The sequence below is a fragment of the Periplaneta americana genome, chromosome 1 (assembly GCF_040183065.1).
Source record: "Periplaneta americana isolate PAMFEO1 chromosome 1, P.americana_PAMFEO1_priV1, whole genome shotgun sequence".
Taxonomy (NCBI): Eukaryota; Metazoa; Arthropoda; class Insecta; order Blattodea; family Blattidae; genus Periplaneta; species Periplaneta americana.
Genome location: NC_091117.1, coordinates 171,803,428 through 171,827,477, shown reverse-complemented (window position 1 = coordinate 171,827,477; position 24,050 = coordinate 171,803,428). Strand labels below are relative to the sequence as shown.

Sequence of the window (24,050 nt, the reverse complement as noted above, 5' to 3'; positions counted from 1 at the left end):
ATGTCTTGATTAGTACTGAATTTATCTTGGTTCTTAATATACAGCATCATTAGGGAAAGAATGTATTCACAAGGTAAAGTCAAGATTTCTAAGTTTCGAAAATATTTTTACATGAGGTCCTTTTATGCACACCGGCCATTATTCTTATAGCTATCTTTTGTAAAACAAAAACGTGTTTAGCTTCAGACGAGTTACCCCAGAATATTAATCCATATTTCATTACAGAGTGAAAATATGCAAAGTATGACATTTTAAGTAAGTTTATATCACCAATAGTAGATAAGGATCTTAATGCATAACAGGCAGAGCTCAATTTACGAGTAATACATTCTATATGCGTTTTCCAGTTCAAGTGATTATCCAATTCTAAACCAAGAAACTTTGTGCTTATAGATTCTTTGAGATGAGTTCCATTTAATCGAATACTGTAGGAAACCTGAGCACTATTGTGTGTACTAAATTTGACTGCACTGGTTTTATCAACATTAAGTGCTAATTTATTTGCATGGAACCATTCATTCATTAGATTCAGCACTGTATTAGAAGTGTTTATAAAATCATCGTATTGTTTGCTTGAAATAATTACACTTGTATCATCTGCAAATAAAATTACATGGGATGAATTGTTTATGGTCAAGGCTAAATCATTAATATAAACTAGAAACAACAATGGACCTAAAATTGACCCCTGCGGAACACCATGTTTAATATTTCTAAATTCTGAATAAGTAACTTTATGACTATTTGGTACATTTATTTCTACTTTTTGTTTTCTATTTGATAAGTACGATGTAAACCAACCCAACATCTCATCTTTAATACCATAAAACTTCAATTTTTTTACTGATATACTATGGTCTACACAATCAAATGCTTTAGCCAAGTCACAAAAAATCCCACCTACATGTAGTTTCGAATTTAATGAATTTAGTATTTCATCCTCCAAACTAAAAGCAGCATTCTCTGTCGATTTTTGTTTTCTAAATCCAAACTGTTCTAAAACTAATATATTGTTGGACTCCAGGTAATGATATAATCTATTATACACAACTTTCTGAAACACTTTTGAAAATGTTGTTAATAATGATATGGGTCTGTAATTTGCAATAGTACATTTATCTCCCTTTTTGTATATTGGTTTTACTGTTGAATATTTGAGTCTTTCTGGAAAAATACCACATTGCATTGACAAATTGCATAGATAGCTTAACGGAGGGGATAATATTTCCGAACAAGCTTTCAGAACTTTACTTAGAATTTCATCATATCCAGAGGAATATTTTGTTTTTAGTTATTTTATCACATGCATGATTTCTGCTGCGGTAGTGGGAATAAATTTGAGACCCAAAAACTCAGTGTTAAATGCATCAGTTAGGTAACCAAGTGCAGCATCTTCTGCACAATCTTGAATGTTTAAGTTCTGAATAATATTTATATAGAAGTCGTTAAAATGATTTGCAATTGATTTTGGGTTATCTATTTTACTATCATTGATTTTAATGCAAGTAATATTTTCACTCTTTGAATATCGATTAGTTTCATTTTTAATAATATCCCAAATAGTTTTAATCTTATTATCTGAATTTTGTATTTTTTCATTCAGATACATTTTCTTTGCATCTTTTATAACTTTTGTCAAAGTTTTACAGTAATTCTTGTAAGTAATTAAGAACATGAGGATCATCACTATTCCTACTCATTAAATATAGATTCCTTTTTCTAGCACATGATATTTTAATTCCCTGAGTTATCCACATGTTTTTACTTTTACATTTTTTCACCACCTTGACTGGAAAACATTCATTGAAATAATTCGTAAATGTAGTGAAAAATGCATTAAATTTAGTATTAATATCAATCGTATCGGTACTATATACATTTTCCCAAGATTCATTTTGTAGACATGTATTTAAATGATGAAGAGATTCAGCATTTATAATCCTTTTTTTATTTTTAGATTAACACTTTGGAATTTTTCACTCATATTGAAAACACTTAGAATTTGTACATCGTGATCAGACAGGCCATTGACTAATGGTACTGTTGAATAGGAATTCAATCTACTTTTATCTATAAATATATTATCAATGGCAGTACTACTTCCAGCTTGTGTTCTGGTTGGAAAACTTACTGTGTGACTAAGATTATAAGTTTCAAGAAGTGAGTTTATTTTTATGAACCAAGGAGTTAAACAACGTAGCAGTCTTTCTGCAGTTTTGTTTGACATTTTTGCCTATGTTAATGAAACAATAAAAAATGGAGTAACGAAATAAAGGAGTAAAAAGGAGTAACTTAAAATTGGGTAATACAAATTACGGTACATGGAAAAAAAAATTTATATCCTGACCAGGTAATAGTAGCTTAGTGTATAAGAACTGTAAACAAGTACTGCATTTTTTAATTACACAAAATATGTCGACTATAAATTTTAAAATGTCCATTATAAAAATCAACATAATAGCATCGTAAGGTGAAAAACAAATTAGATCGGAAGTAGCAACCGAAAACAGTCGTCGAACAAGTAAGCCATTTAATTACGACACTGATATAATGAATAAGGTAGCAAAATTTCAAGAAATATTTGGAATGATAAAAGATGAATAAAATAATAAAGTAAGAAAATTCTTTGAAACATTAGAATTACCAGTATTAATCTACAGTTCTGAATCCTAAAAGCAGAAAAAATAATATGTAAATAGCAACAGAAATGAAATTTTTTACTTTCGGTTAAAGGCTGGAAGGGAAGACAAAATTGAAAATACCCTAAAGAAATTGGACAATATCTCAAATTTATTTGCGATAATAGATAAAATATAAGGATACCCTAGAGAAATACCATACCGTAATAGCCAAGAGGAAGGCAAGATGTAGGCAGACCTAGGAAGCGCTGGGCTAAAGTCGGAACGAATCTACCTAATGATCTAACTCGTGAGCGAACATGATGATGATGATGATGATGATGATGATGATTTAACGACTCTGTATGAATTGCTAGGTTACTCAACATTGATGGAATTGGTGATAGCACGGTGATATTTGACGAGATAACTTTGAGGAATCGACATGGAATTACCTAACATATGCCTTATAGTTGGGGAAAACCAATCAGATGATGTCCTAGCGGGACCACGTTTAAGCGCGGTACCGGATCAGCAGGCCAACGTGTAGGGAGTTACACCTGGACTCTGAAAGCATGGCGGCAGTTAGCTTCGTCTGTAAAACAGAGAGTGCGCATGCTCGAACGTACACTATAGTACTGCTTCTACCCACCGCGTGACGTCACTTATGCTTGCAGATCGCAGGCGGGAAGTGTACAAGTATGGACACCGCGTCGGTACCTTTGATGTAGCAGTGACATATTTCAATGACCTTCAAAGCAGCTGTACCAGTATCAGCGTGAGGTTCTGCCTTTCCACCTAAAGTCATTACTGATACCACACTAGCAGTCGACAGCAAAAATAATTTTAGCAGATTTACCAGCTAATAGAGATTGCTGTTCCATCGTTCGCGCGTTCTCGATTACATCCCTGATCACATATAACAGCTAGATCAGTCTAATGGGCTTCCAAAGCAACCAATTTTATCAATTTCACTATTCTGCCATCTAGCAACTGCAAGAGAAACCACGTTATAACCTTTATGGAATTGCATCTAGCGGTCGTTACCAAAAAATGCCTTTTCGACGGTGGAGGCTCTGGTGATTGTTCTCATTTCATGTTGCCATTTCATAAAATGGGAATGTCAAACGTGGAATTACAGTCAGTGTCACCGTTTTTGGCGTGTGAAATAAGTAATGGGAACATTAAGTGTTAGTGTCTTACCTTTACCATGGTCAGTCTGACAATTGTGTTTGGAAAATGACTGATGTGACGTGTATAGAAAGTGGTATCATTCTCAGCTGTACTAGAAACATGCTCACAAACTGGGTCCTATACTCTAGGATACACGCCAAAAACGCTGGCGCCAGCTGTACACACTAACGGAGCACATGCGCACAGAAAAACCGGTCAGGAAAATTGGCTCAGTGTCTGTTCTTTAAAATTCCTAATCACTGAGCAGGCAAGCGCGCCTCTACCTAAGCTACGCCGGTAGCCAGCTATTATTTTTAAAGACTGAACTACATAGAGGTGGGGAAGAAGGAAACAAAAGAGAAGGAGGAGGGGGAGAACATTGATAGAAAACAAGAAGAGCAAAATAGAAAAGTGTGACAAGTAGAGAAAATAGCGAAGAGGGCATTGAAATGAAATCTGAAGTAGAGTCCAAAAGAGGACGAAGAATGGAGAATAAAATAAATATGCTGAGAGTGAAGTGACTAGTAATTATATTTTAAAACTCTGCACTCTCTTTTAAGGACCTTCAGAGACTTCTAGCAAGGAATCAATCTATATAATTTAACCTGTGTTACTGCTAACAGCAGATGAAGTCGGAGACCAGTTGACAAAACAATCACTATTCCGTTTACGTGTGCAACCTACATACGATCGGTTTTATTATTACCATATATACAGGTTGAACAGTAATAATCGTTAAGCAATTGAACACGTCTATCGAATACTGGCTTGTGTAACGAGCTGTCATTACATTAAAGTTACGGATGCAAAAGATGGTGCAGAATTGTCAAGTAGTTTGCAGGCTTCTTGCGCCAAGTGAGCACATGCATCTGTTGCTGGAATTGAAATTTTATGTGCAATCATTAGGATTATGTTCTTAGTTGTAATTCAAATTAAATTGTTGTAGACATTGTGGTGCAAGGATGTGGAGCAGATAAAAATGCCGTTCTTGTCTCCTGTGTAAGAATATTTACAGAACTATTACAGGCTTTGTTTTGCATCGTACCATGCCCACCACGTATTGGAAGATGCGCGAAATACGTGTATTTCTACCGCTTCTCCCTTACAAGACAGCGTTAAGGGGAGACTGTACTTCCATATCTTACAATGTTATGCAATAAGTTCAGAGGTCTTCAAAAAGCGTATCGTTATTCGTGCTCTCGATGCTGCCCGCCGAACACAGTGTGCTATAAGGCTAGAAAGGGGAAGATACTCGTACCTCAACAGATGGGAGCGATCAGTGGGGGATCGCGGCAACGATCTGTTTATGTTTACAAATAATAACATCAAAAGAATAAGAAATGTCATACGTTTGTATATTATTTTGCCATACTATGAAGCTGGAGCCCCGTCTGTTGCTATTGACACAAGCCTTTGCAAATTCAACCTCTTCTGTTCTATGGTGCCTTTCGGTGCCTGGAAAAGATCTTCTCCAATTGTATTTTGTAATTACATCTAGAAGACATTCAGACACAGTAAAATGTTCATTAACTCCTCGGATGAAAATGGGTAGGTGAGCTTTGTCATCTCTATCTGTGCTTTCGTCCAATGTAAGTGAGTAAGCTACAAACTGGTTAATTGTGGTTTTGACTTCAGATTCAATTACATTTACATTCTTGAAATTCCTTCTCTGAACTGTAATTGGAAACAATTTAATTTTCTTAAACTTTGACTTTGTTCTGGACACAGTATTTTAGTAACGTACTGTATGCACGATTTTATAAATGATGCTTCTGTAAAGGGCTTCATTGATTTTTCAATATTCCAAGCTAGAACATAGCTAGCAAGAAGCTTTTTTTATGTAAGACTGAGGACACATGTGTGATTTGTGTTTGTATTTTCTTGTTTTATATTTATCAAAATATTTGTAGGCCTATGCATTTCACCTAAAATTAAACGAAAAACATATGTAATATATTGATTATTATGTATAACCAACAGTTATACAGATAGCCCCAAAATAAATTATTTTCACATGTCCAACATGCCTGTATTGGTATGATATTCTTCGTGAAGAGTCGAGTATTGTCGTCGCATGTTGAATTTTAACACACGCTTAAGAATTTTCAAACAAATTAAGCATTTCACAATTCTCCCCACTAACACAATAAAATTTCTCTTCCTATTCATCCTTGAATGTACTACGTCCATGATTAGAAGACATTGTGAAACGTGGAACACTCCGACCAACACAATGATAATGGCAGTCCGCCACTGCTCTTCGTTTGCGCATAAACATTGAGTACAGTACAGGTGGAGATGGGTGAGGCGGAGCGCGCTCAATCCGTACTGGCTTCGGTTCCGTTCAGGGGCTTACTCGCGAGTACGCTTTTGGAGAGGTCTGAATAAGTTGATGGCTAAAGGGTTTTGATTATTGTTGAGTCGCTGTTGATAATGTTTGGGGTGTAAGAGGAGATTTCTTCTTTGATGTTGGGAATTTGTAAGTCTCAATGTAATGTGAAGTTACGGCGGGTTGGCTATACTGCGAATCGATTTTGATTCAAATATTTTAAGAATATCAATGTTAGAGTTACTGGCAGACCTCAAAACCTTATTCCATACGTCCAGACTGATGTATATAGGCCTACTAGGATTTTATTTTACGAAGAGAGTGGAGAGCGCAATTAAGTTGCAATAATTTGAGTTTGGCTTCCTTCCTTTTAATTATAATATGTTGTTGCCAAGTCAGATGTGTAGTCCTAGGCGTTTCATACGACTGTGTTGTGGTAATTCTTCTTCATTTATTTTAACCTTAGGGCGTTTTTCCCTGCGTAACGTAAACGTAATAGGTATGTTGACATTTAGAGCAGTTTATCTGAACACGCCATTGCTGTAGCTATTGTTTTCTATATTAATAGGCCTATGAATAGGCCTATTTTTCCTTACAAAGTCACCGGCTTGGGTCAGTCTGTTAAGGTGCTTGCCTGCCTGTCTGAAGTTGCGTTCGGGCGCGGGTTTGATCCCCGCTTGGGCTGATTACCTGGTTGGGTCTTTTCCGAGGTTTTCCCCTACCGTTATGTGAATGCAAGGTAATATATAGCGAATCTTCGGCCTCATCTCGCCAAATATCATCTCGCTATCACCAATCTCATCGACGCTAAATAGCCTAGTAGTTGATACAGCGTCGGTCGTTAAATAACCAACTAGAAATAAAAAAAACCTTAAAAAATATGGAATTACACCCATTACTGACATGACTATTATTATTATTATTATTATTATTATTATTATTATTATTATTGTTACTATTATTATTATTGTTACTATTATTATTATTGTTACTATTATTATTATTGTTATTTATTATCATTATTATTAGTATTATTATTATTATTATTATTATTATCATCACGTATTAAGCCTGGTCTCAATCCATCGCTTCAGCGAACGGCCCAAAGATCTTGTTCCTAAACGGCGGTAATTTAGTGCTTGGCATGGTATCCTTGTTCTAGGCATCCAGAGTATATGAGATTTCCATTTCCGTCTATAACTTTGAATTTTCTCTAAAACTGGGTCAATATTTAATTCTTTCAAAATATCCAAATTTATCTTCTTCTTGTCTGATCTAGTATAGCCAGCAGTTCTTCTTAAAAACTTATTATTATTATTATTATTATTATTATTATTATTATTATTATTATTATTATTATTATTATTATTATTGACAGTAGTAGTGATGATAATAACGGTTGTTAATTATAATTTTCATGCTGGTATCACCATCATCGTAGTCAGGAGCCTATTTGTGAAAATGGTCAACAATTTTATTTAAAATTATAATTTTTTAATTTGATATGTTGCAGTTTATGCAGGGATTAAATAGTTTTGTTACATACTTCTAAGTTCAAAGTGAACATGAGCTAATTTCACAGATCTTCTTTGGACTAATACAGAAAAATGGGAAAAAAATTCACAAGTTACAAATATAAATTCATGTAAAGTGTGTAGTTATATTCTTTTGTTCCACAATACATCATGCAAGTTCTGTACATTAGTAGCAAATAGGGTAAAGGTTGGCAATATTGTGATACGAGTAATATTGTGATAGTTCTTTCTGGCAATTTGTTATAATTTTACTGAGCGAGAGAAGAACCGGTTTTGTGCAGAAACTTGTCCACGAATATTCCCTTAATATGTTGACGCAAAAAACCGATCTTCTTCTCGCTCAGTAAAATTGTAATAAATTCTCAAAATTAACTATCACAATATTACCAACCTTTACCCTATGTAATTTGCTATCAGTTAATAGTTACAAATGTCATAATTCATTTATTTATCTCCCAAATAATAATAATAACAATAATAATAATAATAATAATAACAATAATAATAATAATAATAATAATAATAATAATAATAGTCTAATTATTAACAGTGAGTTTTAGGTGTTGTATGGATTTTGTAGCGTGTATGAGAAATAAATTCACATTGTAATTAGCGTAGTTACGAAATGGATGTCTAATTGACAGTGCTTTGCTATTAGGCCTATATGCAGGATGTTCTTCCTTTTACTGAACAGGTCTGAAACGCTTGTTGTGGATAAAGTACAGTATGATAATTAAACGTTTATTGATCCATATTGCAAGATTATTCTTGAAATGTTGCTCAAATACTTGCAGAAATACCAGTAATTGTGACTATAAACTTCATGGAAGGAAACTCACTGAACAACGGACTATCGCTTGTAGTTGTAAACCTCATGATCGCTTTCTCATTGTTGCAGGTCAAGATCTGGTTCCAGAACCGAAGAAGCAAGTACAAGAAGATGATGAAGGCCGCTCAGCAAGTCGTATCTCAACCCAACAATAACAACAACAACGGAGGACCCCAGCAACACGGATTGTTGCCAAGCAATGCTACAAGCAACAACGCCCCCCATACTCCTGGTACGATACCAGGAGCAAATAGTCCGCAGCCTCCGGGAGGAGGAATTATAGGTCAGTAACTACCTCTTAACTCCGAAGCGTTATGTTATTGGACACAACACTGATAGTGATGTAATAATTTGATCGAGGCATTTCAACCGCACGTTTTATGTAAATTCTACAAGAAATGTTATGTAGTTTATATATTGAGCGATCCATATTTATGTCCAACTTTTTATTACACTATAGTAGCGAAACCAATCAGGTTAAGTGGCCCATTTCACCGCTAAAATGTACAGTGTTCCATACCATTAAAGGCACAAAAGAAGTTAACCTCTGCTTTGTGTTCTGGATTCTAGTGGTCAGCCGTAAATCTCGGCCAGATATCCCAAATTGTGGAATTAATAATGTATTGTGTTCTCAGTACGGTCCGAAACATTTAATGTAATCAGAAAAATGTAGTGTAAACATCCTGCCTAAGGTTTTTCCGTGGTTTTCCTAAGGCGTTAAGACAAATGTCGGGATGAGCCCTAAAAGAAATGGGCCACGGACCTGAATTCACTTCCCCAGACATTGGTGACGGCTCAAGATTAATGATTGTTCACATCGAACTCGGGCCCTGGCAGGGTTCAATCGTCCCCTTGTACAGATCACTGGAGTCATCAAGGAGCCAATTGGCTGGTCTCCTGATCTGAGGAAAATAATCAAAGCGCCAATTGGCTATTGTAAGATTAATCCCTACGCGTTCGAATCTTCAAACAGCCAAACTGGCTATCACCGTTTCGTGCCTAGACTTCTCCTCCATCGCGTCTCTCCTCCGGATCAGGTCCTGTACTTCTGCCCCTCCTCCCTCCCCGTATGTTATAGCTAATCAGTTACGTCCATTTTCGGCTTACCCACTGGAAATTTCTAGCGCTCCTTCACTGGGGCGGCGAAACCCGAAGTGAGACAAGTGGCCAAGAGGCTTGGAGCTCACATATTCAGTTCTTCACAGCTTCGCATACCGAATCTTCAAACAGCCAAACTGGCTATCACCGTTTCGTGTAGTGTAAATCTTAAAACATTAACCATGGCCACAAAACTGTCTGTGTACGATCGAACACGAATTGCTGCTCGAATAGAGGTGTGGCAGCCCCCAATTATGGTGCAGAGATGGTGGAGAATGGTGAAAGGAAGAAATGCGACGCTGGACTACAAGAGCATCAAGAGACTTCACGCCAACTTGATTCGCACTGGCTCAGTTACGCAACAGAAGGGTGCTGTCCGACCAAAAACAGAGGAGGCCAAAGGAGCCGCTACTGAGGCCTTCCAGAGAAGTCCTACGAAATCCATTCGAAAGTACCAGCGGGAATCTGGTGTATCCTATGGGTCTGTGCAGCGGTTGCTAAAGGAAATGAATTGGCGGCCATGGAAGCCACACTTTGTGCAAGTTCTGTCATGTGAGGACTGTGATATCAGAATGGAGTTTGCGGAGTCTCTACTAGCATGATTCAAGAGGAACCTAACTTTTTGCGACACATTCTATGTTCAAACGAGAGAAGCGTGGCCGGGTGCAAAATGAAATGCTTGTGAGAGCAGTACAGAACGTTCAGTCACGTCTGGAAAAATGTGCAGTTTATTTTACGACACTTTATCAACCTCTCTGGTTATCTAGCGTCTGAATGAGATGAAGGTGATTAATATTAGCAAAATGAATCCAGAGTCCAGCGCCGAAAGTTACCCAAAATTTCCTATTAATTGGTTGAGGGAAAACCTCAGAAAAACCAGGTAACTTGCCCCAACCAGGATTTGAAAACCCAGAATGATGGTTTAGCAGGAATAATGCACTTTCGTGTTCGTTATATTTCGACATTCATTGGGAATAATAATATAAACCAACAGTAGGAAGCAGTTTTAATTAATAGGCTGTAGCCTATACTAGTCCTACAACATGGTTCAATAATATTTCCTGCTATGAGATGAAGGAACTGAAGTTTGATTGCTGGAGACAAAGGGAAGGTTTATCTTTCTTCGAAAAGGATAGATACAAATTCCATGTCCTTATCTCAAGTGTTAGTCTTCTGACACGTTATCACAATATCTAATTCTAATCCAAAATATTCTCGACAGTGACAAAGAACAGAGCCGGAGCAACCAAATCTGGTTACGACAACGATGATAATAATTATGATTAAAGCAAACACGAATACTTCTTACTTGTTAATATAAATACAGAGTCTTCCAAATTGATGTAAACACATTTTAAACATTATTCCTCAGCAACGATATGAGACAGAAATACGATTTTTTGCGGTTTTGTATTCCTTAAGCCCGTACATGTTCAAAATGGGCCCCCTTCCGCCACACTACACTCCCAACAACGACGTACAACAGAGCGACATACCAACTGGATTGTTGCTAATGGAATATCATTACAGGCATGTTCAAACCTGAACTCTCAGTTCCTCCAGTGTTTGTGGTTTTGTAGAGTACACTGTGTCCTTTAGAGCTCCCCATAGGTAGACGTCTGGAGGGTTAAATCCGGAGATCGAGGCGGGAACTCCGCAGCACTTCCTCTTCGTCCTATCCATCTCTGGGTCGTCCTCATTTAGTATGTGGACAAGCCTCGGAATGTAAGGTTTCCATTTTTGACCTCGCAAAATTCGATGAACACTGGATTTGCTGATACCAATCTCATGAGAACTTGTCTCATTGACTTTTTTGAGTTTTGTGCATCAACACTCTCGTTGTCGGTGGAACTTATCTTTCTTTTGCACCGTCCTTTCAACACATTATTGTACCGATTCGTCGACTTCAACTTGTCTGGGATTCTTGTGATAGTTAACCTTTTTGGTGGTTGTGTTCCAAATTCAACCCTTTAATGTCGTTGAATCTCAACAACATTCTCCACTTTCTAATAACATTTCAGTATCCACTTACGTTCATCGAACGATAATTGCACCGCCGTGTTTGTTTATAAACAGACGAAATTTTTTCCATGCTTTCCACTGCCTTCTGAATCATAAACCGCAAAAATCGTATTTCCATCGAATTTCTTTGCTGTGAAATAGTATTTCAAAGAGTGTATAGATCAATTTGAGACATTTTGTATGTAGCCGTCCTTGTCTTCAATTTTTAAAAGTGTGTTAAGTTTTCGTAAGCGTAATAGAAAGTTAACAGGTTTGAAAAGATAAAAATTATTATTATTATAGTATCAAATGCGAACATTATGTAAATAGTCGTCATTTTGTTAAATAAATATATATATATATATATATATATATATATATATATATATATAAAATTTGAACTGTTAATGGAAATTACGGGAAAACGGCTGAACGGATTTCAATGAATGATTCCTCATTTTCACCCTTGGAACTCAAAGATTTTCACAAAAATAGTAGTTTTCAGTAAAATGTCAATTTTCCTACATAATTTTCCTATTTTCCAAAATCCATCTGTAGTCAATTTTGAGACACAATGGCTTTTCAAAATAAAACAAAACATACACACTACAATAAGCAATATTACACGAAGACCATGCATGACCTGCAGGATTGCTGACACATTTAGAGCAAATCAGAGCAAATTCTGTGACATCATAATAACAATATGTCGAACTTCATTTATGTAATTTTTATAACGTCTCTATAATTGGTTATTAAAACCTTTTAAGACTTATAAAAACAAATCACTAATATACATATTAATGATATAGCCTACTGATGATATGAAACTCAAACCTTTTGGGGTTATATAAGTAGACGTAGAGAATACCTTAAATTAGATCTTCATTTCTATAATTTACTGAGTAACGGCTGTATAATATATACAGTATATGTTACTGAAAACTAAAAAACTTACGTAAGTTAAAATTATTGTTGTTAAAAATTATATATTTTTATAGTTATTAATGAAGTGGTGTGGGTCTTTTTCATATATTTAATGGCGGCGTGGTGTGGATATTTATATGCGTGATTCACTCCAGTATTTTCTGGAGAAAGCGCAAAAATTACAGTTCCTAAGAAAAGACCAAATCGTATTACTTACTGATAAAATAAGAGGCCTACAGGATTTTATAGTCTCCCGATCATTTCAGCACGATCTCTTAGCAGGATAAAATGATTATACCCTCTACATTTCAAGATAGTTCACGAAACATGCACCAGCTAAACCAAGATGCTATGTCTATTGTTCGAAAGCATGGCAAATCTGACATTTTCTTAACTCTCACCTACAGTCCACAATAACCTGAAATAGCTACTATTGCATTACTCCCACATGAAAAATCCACCGATCGTCCTGACATTGTTACTTGCGTTTTCGCTATTAAACTCAAAAACTGAAGACGGAGATTCAAGAAAAAGTATTTGGCATAAAAAAAACCATTCAGAGAGAGAATGTTTCATTATTACAGAAGAAAATAACTTTTAAAATGACTGGTAGGCCTATTCTTCATTGAAAATAAATCTGAAAAATTTTTATTTTAACTCCTAATCAATTTTGTTTGCAGGATTTGCTGCAAAAGTCACTAGTTTATATACTCGTATAAAGATGTTGTAAATGCAGTTTGTTGTAGCCTTAGAAAGTTGAAATGACGACGATGACGATGACGATGACGATGATGGTGATGGTGATGGTGATGGTGATGATAAAATTGAACTTTTCGAAACTGTTACGTAGCCTACTAGTCTAGAACCCGTTTAATTTATATTTCGGTATCAGTGGCGGAGTTTTCATTATTGTTTCTAGCCTTGAAAACAAAAATTATATGTATAATATAATTATACACAAGGATACATCTGCATTTATAGAACGGAAACAAAGATTAACGAATACAAAACGATGGAATGTTTAGAGGTAATAATTGCATTTTGTTCGAAATTCAAGTTATTACAGTTATTACAAATGACAAAAAAGAAGTCCTTAACATGTGAAGTGTTCTTGAATGGGAGAGCAAGTTGGCCAATCCCACGGCGAAGTCAAGCCTCTTTCCGTCCATTCACGGAGCAGTAGGAAACTCGAAACACTGTGGTTTCCATTCATAGGATCGTTCCCGTCAACTTCCTTTGCCGTGTGCATATAGCAATCTCGCCCACCCTCACACACGAAAGTATTCTGCGCCTGACTGATTTGCATTCCATAATTTTTTCACGAATCGCTACACTGACTCCAAATTATAATTTACTCCATTTCCTGTGAACGGCCTGCAACTACCTGGAACTATAAGAGCGTAATCATAGCTTACCTTCATGTTACCCCGCTATTTGTAGGACATCCAACACATCTGAAAGTAATCTTTGTTTTATTTGATTTGTGTATTTAAAGCTGCGTCTTTTAGATATACTTCATATCTAGTATAAATTACCTATAATTTCTGCTAAATCATCTTGATTATACTACGTCGTATTTACTTTAAGAATCACGATTTGTACGACGGAGCAGTTTAGGCGAGTACCGTGTTTTGAAATAGCTACTGTGATGATTTCTTTAAACACATAATTATCACACTTCGTGTCTGACACTTGGTTTCCTCTTTTATGAGAGTAAAAATATAGTAATTTTTATTAGGTTCCCCGTCGTGGTTAAACTGACAGTGTTTTTAGCTAAAAATCCTACAGGCCCGACTTCGATTGTATTGTACTGTATTTGTTAAGATTCCATGGTATTTATACATTGCTTACAGCTAGAATATGGAACAAATCAAAAAACTTAATATTATTATAAAATCTTAATTTATAGTCACAGTCTAGATGAAATATATACAGACGAGATTTACAATATAGTCTACTAGTACAACACATAGTTTTAGTATCAATTTCATGAAGCGTTATTGAATGTCATAAATTCACCTACAGAACAGAAGGCGTGAGAAATTAGGTACTTCTTTAATTTGGCCCTAAATAATTTTATGTTTTGAGTTTCATTTTTTATATCGATAGGGAGGCTATTAAAAATTTTTACTGTCATATAACGCACTCCTTTTTGATAGCACAATAGACTTGCCGATGGGGTATGAAAGTCATTTTTTGACGTGTATTTATGTTATGAACTGTTGAATTAGTTACAAAGTTTTCACTATTACATACGAGGAAGATTATTAATGAAAAGATATACTGACAGGCCATGGAAATTATTTGTAGTTTTTTGAAAATAGTCCTACACGAATCCCTAGATTTGGCACCTACTATTATTCTAATTACTCTTTTTTGTAATATAAATATATTGTTACTATCTGTGGAATATCCCCAGAATATTATTCCAAAACTCATTACCGAGTGGAAGTGTGCAAAGTATATGGTTTTTAAGGTATTGATATTTACTATCTTTTGCATAGATCTAATAGCTGAACAAGCTGAATTTAGTTTGGGGGTAATTTCTTTAATAACTTACGATTTTTCCGATTTAACACATTATCGATTTTTAAGCCAAGAAATTTGGTTGTTGTTGTTTCTAATAGGGATCTATTATTAATTATTGCGCTAGAAATTTGCGATTCTAGGCAAGAAAGGAAACGTTTATTTACCTTCTTACAGAACTTGTTGTACTTGGATCCTTGTCTCGTATGTATCCTCTATTGCCTTTATTGGTGGCTTTTCACCATGCTGCTCACATGATCAGAAGCCTCGTTACTTATGATTGTAGTGTAGGCCTATTGATTTCAATTTCTCACAACATTCAGAATGTAGCTCGTTAATTGGTGCAATTCTTTAAATAGGCAATCACAATGTCTAGGCCTGAGAAATATATGCAGTTACACCACAGTCTAGTATATACAGTCACGAAGCTCAATACGTAGTAAATATGCATCCATAGATAGTTACTAACCACTAGGATCGCTACTATCGCCTCATAACAGACAATGCGAAAAAGTGCCTGCACAGTCTTTTGTTCCTAGTACCCTCATAAACTCAAGCTTCGTGACTAGATACTAAACTGTGGTTATACTACCAGTGCGCTTCGTGCGCCTCTGACTTTGAGTACATCTCAGAGTTGGGGTGAGTTAACGCAGTGTCTTTCGTTCGTTTGAACTCATGCTTATCATCACGGTAAGTCAGTCCTCAGCATTTGGGTGGTTGAGAACCACTCCGTTGACTTCGAAACACAACTATCTGCTAAAGAAAAATTTAAAGACATCATTTTCTTTGTTAAAGAAAAATTGCACTATTTAAAAGACATTTTATTTTCTGTCTGTAGAAAATGCACCTAATATATTATTGACAAGTATCTGTCTTATTATTTCACTACTAGCCGTACCCGTGCGCTCCGCTGCACCTATTAGAAATAAATATAAAGTAATTACATAATTAAAATAGGACGTTTGATCCAGGGAACAACTTTTACAACAGCGCAAGATAATCTGCTTCGCTCATTACCCAATTTTTTTTGCATTGCATTTATTGCATACATATTTTATGTTTTTTAACACGATTCAATTGAGCATAGTTAAAATTTGAATTATAAAATAATGGATTGCTAAGCTAACGTACTATTACTGTATACTAAATCAATACACTCTCGTTGTTCGTTAATTCTCTGAGATTAAAATGAGTGTACATAAATATTATTTAAAAAATACAGAAAACGAATGTACAAAATAGCCTATCAAATTTTCTGTGCATAAGAAGCTATTTTAATCTTACCTGTCCTCGATTTACTCAAACGTTACTGTAATAACATTATAGCATTATGTCCATCTAGAGAAACTACACTTTCCAATGGCGAAATAATAATTAATTGTACAAATCGGTTAATTTAGCTTCTGATATTACTGCATACAAACACAGAAACATTTTCTGTAGGCTATGTTTAATAGCTTTCAATTGTTGATGTCCAAGGCCCCTGTTTCGATTGTTGTTGTCCAAGGCCCCTTATAGACGAAGTCATTTGTTCTTAATTCATTGCACTATCTCAGATGGCATTATTTTAATTTTAAAACTCATTTATCTCATTAAATATCAGTCCTATCAAAATTTTGTAAAGAATAAAACTTATCGGAAATAATTTTTAAAGAAACTTTTGTTATGTAACATTTTTCACAAAAATCAATAATAAGCGAGATATTTAGATTTATTTAATTCAGGCCCCCTTACAACCCCCCTTTTAAATAAAGTATTTTGAATGCCATATAGCCTAAAATCTAAGTTACAACGAACTTAATTTATATTCCAATTTTCATATAAATCGGTTCAGCCATTATCGCGTGAAGAGGTAACAAACATACAGACAGACACAAACAAAAATTTCATAAATGCGATTTTCGGTTTCAGGGCGGTTAATTATATATGTTAGGACTAATTATTTTTGGAAAATCGAAAATCACCAGAAAAATTTCGGCTACAGATTTATTATTAGTATGTAGATGTTAAAATGATAGTGTATTACGTTTTTGTTTTACATAATTCTTCATTTCATATATTCTTGCAGAGAATAACAAACCACATTTTCAAGTTTTCAAAGGGGAAAGGCTAGAAAACACAGCCTTACATCTAGAAAAACTTCGTTCCACTTCTACAGAAACAATAAGACATACATATTTGAAATATTTTACACAAGCATTATGTATCTCAAAATCTTTATCATTATTAATAAATTTCCTTATTTGAAATTAAGTCACAAATTTTACATAGAGCTATTCAGTTTCGTCACAATATCATTGACTACATGCTATTTTCTGTCTGTAAAAACATACACCTTATATAACATTGACAAGTATCAGCCTTATTATTTCACTATGTTAATATGATAGTGTATTGGAGGGGGGGTACACTTTTATACAAAATACATTCAAAAATATATCTATCCAGTGACACAAAATGAGTTTTATTAGAAACCTATTGAAAAATGTTAGAACTCTTGGAAGTAAGAAGATTGTTTACAACCCTTTCAGTTCAGTAACTTCACACCAAGTAGAAAAATGCAGTGTTGGTAATTGCCATTATAGTCGTATCTTAATGAAGAGATCTAAAACTTTGTAATGCATTGCAAAACAATAATTTTCAGATTAAGGAAATCTTTTAAGTCTTCTCAAAACAAAAAAGTACGTGAACTTTCTTTCTTTTTATAGCAATTCACTTACTTTACGTAATTTCATTCGTGAAGGTGTACATGAACTTTCTTTCTTTTTTTATAGCAATTCACTTACTTTACGTAATTTGATTTGTGAAGGTGTACGTGAACTTTCTTTCTTTTTTATAGCAATTTACTTACTTTATGTAATTTGATTCGTGAAGGTGTACATGAACTTTCTTTCTTTTTTTATAGCAATTCACTTACTTTATGTAATTTGATTTGTGAAGGTGTACATGGACTTCCTTTCTTTTTGTAGCAATTCACTTACTTTACGTAATTTGATCTGTGAAGGTGTACGTGAACTTTCTTTCTTTTTATAGCAATTCACTTACTTTACGTAATTTGATTTGTGAAGGTTACATGAACTTTCTTTCTTTTTATAGCAATTCACTTACTTTACGTAGTTTGATTCGTAAGGTGTACATGGACTTTCTTTCTTTTTATAGCAATTCACTTACTTTACGTAATTTGATTTGTGAAGGTTACATGAACTTTCTTTCTTTTTATAGCAATTCACTTACTTTACGTAGTTTGATTCGTAAGGTGTACATGGACTTTCTTTCTTTTTATAGCAATTCACTTAGGCCTACTTTACGTAATTTTATTCGTGAAGGTGTACATGAACTTTCTTTCTTTTTATAGCAATTCACTTACTTTACGTAATTTGATTCGTGAAGGTGTACATGAACTTTCTTTCTTTTTATAGCAATTCACTTACTTTACGTAATTTGATTCGTGAAGGTGTACATGAACTTTCTTTCTTTTTTATAGCAATTCACTTACTTTACGTAATTTGATTTGTGAAGGTGTACGTGAAATTTCTTACTTTTTATAGCAATTCACATACTTTACGCAATTTGTTTCGTTACACAGAAAATGAAGTTGAATAAAGGAACACTGCAACGTAAGCTGTGAGAATGAAATCTTAAGTGCCGATATATGTTTTTGTTGAAGGAGGCGGTGGATCGTCGTCGGGAAGCCAGCACAGTCCAGGAGGGTACCTACCCCACGTCGGACACCAAAACCAACCCCAGACACCGACGCCGTCTTCAACCCCCGTGAGCGACATGTCGCCACAACCCCCTCACGGAATGTCGGGATCTCCGCCCGTCGTGTCGTGGGACATGAAGCCCACGGCGCCGGCGCACCACCCCGCGGCCCATCACCCCCACCACCACACACACCCGGGTTACATGCCCCAGTACTCGTGGTACCAAGCGGATGCGAACCAAGGACTCCTAACGTGAGTGGATGGCTTGCCAGAGTAGATAGCTTGCAAAAGCAGAAATGATCGATATTATGTGAGTCTATTGTCGTCTATTTTCATGTTTTGTCTCATCCGTACATCTTGCGTTCAATTCCTTAAACAACATTTTTCTTTTTGTTTTTATGGAAAATTTTTACCAGGATTTCAATATGTCTTTGTACGAAATTGTGGTGCAGCATAGTCAAACGTGTTCAGAAAGAACTTTCTACAACATGAAAATACAGTGGCAAACAGACGGTCAAAATCCACAGTCAGTTTTAATGTTTAAAAGTGTCTTAAAATCTTTGCCCAATCAAGACGTTTCAAAGATAAAATAATCTATGAATAAGGAATCAAAATTGATACCAAATGACTATTGAAGGAATTTTTCTTCTTTAAACAGACGGTTGAAATCTATGTTCAAGCATTCCTAACAAGGAATGCTTGCGCCTTCAATACATGACCAAAATTCATCAACAAGATGCATCAACATTATTTGACTTCTATAACAAAATGTTAAAATATTTATGTAGGGTCTATAGTGAACTATGAAGGATTTTTGCTCCTAGAAATAGAGTGATAAAATAATGCTTGAAGAAATTTAGACATTCTGAATAGTCCATAAAACCGTATCGTCGTGCATTAGGTTTTAACAAAGGTTTAAATCTTACACACATGGTCAAAGTTTTTGATATTTGGACACTTTGAGGATCTTCTTTCTTTTTTAATATATTGGACAAGATAATTAAGACCATGAAACTTGAAAGATCTGTCTCTCATGTTCAAGAACTTGCTTTAATTTGTCATGACATTTTAAGGGTCTTCCCCACACTTAACAGAATATCACAGTGTTTCACCTGTTCTTGAAGAATAATAAATCAAGTTCTTGTTCTGTAATGGTATTATGTTGATTCGCGACTTTGTAAACAAGCGTGAAATTATAGTACAAGCAGGCCTAGTTTATGTTACTGACCTGGCTAATGTATTTCCAGTGTTTAATAAAGGTAACCATTGAAATACGAGTTTGCCGATATTTAATATCAGTAAAAGCAACTTTTGATATTTGATTATTATTTTTTTCAATTCAACTCTTTCGGTTTGCTAGAATGGAACCATTCCTGTAAATAACAATCCTCCACACAACAAAAATACATAGCCAACATGTCAGATATGTTACAAATTATTGTTTATTATTTAAGGTGGTAAAATTATTGAGGAATGTATAATTCTTGGAAAAGTATTTTCACTTCGTCATAGTAATTGTTTCGGATATTTTAGTTTTGATAATACATGTTTCTCCCAGTTTCATAATACATTAATTAAGAAATTTTCTTCGTCATTTCTGCTTTCAGTAGTCCATGAATGTTAGTTGCCTGCTTTTATTTGGAATGTTTGTAGCGCTGAGATTGGTATCTACTTGCATGCTTCACACAACCGTATTGACTTGGAAATATTTTGTGTCTTTATTTAAAAAGTTTAGTTACTGTACTATGTTACTAAATATTTTATTTAGTCTGTGCCACTTAAACGATTTAAAAATAATATAGAACATATATTTACTTCTCAATTCTATGAGTATTTATCTCAAATATAATTAATTCTAAAAGTAACGTTTACATCGATGACTTGTCAACAAAACATGTCATTGAAATAGTGCCTTTACCTATTCTTTAATCTAGAAACACGGATCTTTAAAACTTTAAGCTACAACAGCCGTGTTTTAATTAGTAATGAGCGAATAAATATCTCTGATAAAGTCGCCGAATTGGAGGCCTTTGTTTTGTATCCATCTTTCTCCATTTGTTCCGATAAGACTAAAAATGGATGCAATTCTCACTACTGAGATATGTAACGATTTAAATTCAACTTGTAGTTGCAATGTTCTTTTTTTAAGAACACTGAATCATTGAATTAGTTTTCTTGTTCAGTTTCCATGCTTTGGTAACTGGTTGAACAGCATATGGCAAGCAATAGTCGTTCAGCCTGTTCAACCACTTACGAGCTGTTTTCGCTCTGAATCAAGTCATCATGCCTGGGTTACTTATCAGAGTGTTTCTCGCTTTAGAAAAAGAAAAGAAATAAAAGAAGAACGAGGCTGTCTAACAGCATTTAAATTGACATCAATCTGTTGGCTTCCAAGTATTTAATTTCTAGTTGTATGGAATTGCACGCAATGTGTATGATACTGTAGTAGTAAAAAGAGAGAAGCAGTGATGAAAAAGTAAAATATATAATAAGAATGATGAAGAAATAATTAGTGGGATTAACACTGATGTTATCCTTTTCTTTTTTCAGTGTTTGGCCGGCGGTTTAACGAAGATGAAAAAATCGAAAATATATAATCTTAATGTATCAATTGAAAAAAGAGAGACAAAACTACAATTCTAACGAATACATTCACCTATTTCTGTGCTTGTGTCAGTTCATAAACAATCCCAAACACCGATGGAGAGCGTGTGTTGCGGTATAGCGAAGTTGTAACAATAATTGAAGAAAATGAGCATCTGAAAGTTTGTCATTAACAGTGGTGTTTTTTTTTAACGGTGATGCCTCTTTCTTCATTGGACTTATAAGTTACCGTCCTGTATTAGAGATAAATGAACACTCAAATGAGATAATGTCATTTAATTCCTACCTTGTGGGGAGATAATAACAATACGATTTCAAATGAACGTTTTTAGAAAACGTGTAATATAAATACTGTTGTGTCTGTATGTATGTGTGTATGTATTTGTACAAACTGATAAAAAAACACAACCGGTAAGATAAATGAGATATGTAAAGGGAAAAAATTGGGACAGAATGGAATAAGAGGGATGAGAATTGTCATTCATCTTCTTACGTAGCTATGACGTTCCCTAATTACATCAGAAAAATATGAAATGTGGATTTGCAAAAAGTTAATATCTTTTGTATGTCATATAGATATAAAAGGCAATATTGGAACATTATGAGCAATTTACAGTGTTACTATACATTGGCGCTATGGTGCAACTTTTTGGAGTAAAAAATTATTGGCTCTTATTTTTCAATGTTCAGTGTTGCCGGAAGAGGGACATATTGGTTCTGAATTTACACGTTTCAGATAAATTAAAAACCATTTTTAAATATTATGGAAAGCATATTTAAAAATTGCCCTCGATATTACGATGAAAATTATCACAACAAAAACCAAATCAAATCGTAAAGGAAGGAGCACATCTCTTATCTCACAATATATGAAAATATAAATTCTGTTTAGGCCTAGGCCTAGACATTCATGAAACGAATTCTCGTTCTACTCACCGTTCCGAGAGAAAGGGACTTCCCAACGATCAATAGGAGTAAACAAATGACATTTCTTCTGTTATGAACAGTTAGTGTTTATATGGAAACTCTTTATTTCAAGTCCCTTTTAAATTACAGATCAGGAAACGAAATAAAAAGACGGATGTTTGTCGTATATCGTATGCACGTTAAGTGTGGATAGGACGTTACATTGTTGAATTTTTTTCTGTACATGTTTTCTCAGATAAACGGTCTATTTTCCAATAGAAATGAAGAAAATGAACATAACTTAAGAGGAAAATAATTGCATCAGCAAAGTAATGGAAGTACACACAAGTGTTAGTGCGTCTGTAGAACTATCTTGCGACAGTTTTTCTTTGTTAGGAATAGAAGAAAAGATTTTTTTTTTAGAAAATTGAACATTTTTTACACATTTCGAGAAATTAACTTAGACTACCGGGAAACGTTTTCGATGAAAATAACAAAATAAGAACTATACGAAATGTAGCTAAACTATTTTAAAACAAAACTGCATTTAGTTGTCAATGTTGCACCGCAATTTTGATCTAAATACTTCGCATATGCTGTGCGGTTTATTTGTTGTGGAAATTAATTATAGATCTTGCGTTATTTTTGTGTTCCTCTCGTTCAATTTTCACAGCTGCTGTCAGGAAAAGCAAGATGTTAAATCGGATGGGCGTTTATTATAATTTACATGTAGAGGTCAGCACTAAAGGTCGACAAGCAAATGCAACACGGACATTATGTGCATCATTTCTGCGTGAAAATTTCCTACAAAACAGGGTATATTTTAGTTTCTTTTAATTAATTATTGAAGAAACCTTAAAATCGTTATTGTTATGAGCTATCATACAACCAAAAAAGTAATAACTAATGAAAATCTCGGATTTAATCATAATTTTAGGTAAATAGAAACCATTTTTAATAATGGGTGCAATAAATTATTAAGTTCTAAAGTGATAGTAGCATACTGAACTGCGTAGTTAATGGCTTTTATAAAATATTGTGGCAAATATTTAGTTTCTAAATGCAAAAGAAATTAATATTCGCGCTTTTAAAATTTAAATAAAATGGTTTCTATATACGTTTTCTTATTTATCTGTTGTATAAAATTATACATATTATAATTATTATATAAATAGGAGATTTGAAATATTTTTCACACGTTTCCTCAACTAATCATCACGTATTTCCGTTTGTTAAAGAGGTTTCAATTTCGAACCGCTTTTCCCGTTATTTTTAAATTATTATAAATAATTTTATAATAAAAGAATTGTTTACAAACAAGTGACAAGGAAAATAATGAAAAACTTTGTTTTCTACATACATAGCTGATGTATCTGAAATGACAGATAACAATAACGTTTTACGTTACTACGTAAATGAAGCGGTGAAAATAAGATATTAAGAAAAATAAACTAGAAATAATAATCATATTGTAAGTGTCTTTGAACAACAATGTGAAATAGTTGTCACCTGTATATTTGACAAGAGAAAAAAAGATATTGTGGTTCTTTCTTTTATGTAAAATACAGCAAACATTGACCGAAGGAACATACAGTGTGTTTTATACTTCTTTTTACATTTTCCAAGCTCCTTTAATTTCAAGTTATAGCGTTGTATTGCAATGGTTACTCGTGGAAATCATATTGATACATAGCTGGTAGCGTCATTTAATACATTAAAGTAAAGTTTATTAAAAATAACCACATTTAAAAAAATATTATTAGAAATCACATCATCTAATAAACTGTCACTGAAATCGTC

At 34.2% G+C, this 24,050-nt stretch overlaps 1 protein-coding gene across 5 annotated transcripts in view; it reads left to right on the top strand.

Moving 5' to 3' along the window:
* The window catches only part of Dll (homeotic protein distal-less), a 439,859-nt gene extending 416,022 nt beyond the window's left edge, over nucleotides 1–23,837 (top strand). For 2 of the 5 annotated variants that reach the window (XR_011333285.1, XR_011333286.1), the window contains 3 exons: nucleotides 8,554–8,767; nucleotides 18,704–19,050; nucleotides 21,291–23,837. Coding sequence is in view for 3 of the 5 variants with exons in the window: in XM_069832080.1 (XP_069688181.1) it covers nucleotides 8,554–8,767; nucleotides 18,704–18,992; nucleotides 21,291–21,309 (522 nt within the window). In the remaining 2 variants the exon portion in view is untranslated. The remainder of the gene's footprint in view (nucleotides 1–8,553; nucleotides 8,768–18,703; nucleotides 19,051–21,290) is intronic. The other 3 variants (XM_069832080.1, XM_069832082.1, XM_069832081.1) reach the window with 2 other exon arrangements.
* The last annotated feature ends 213 nt before the right edge of the window (nucleotides 23,838–24,050 follow it).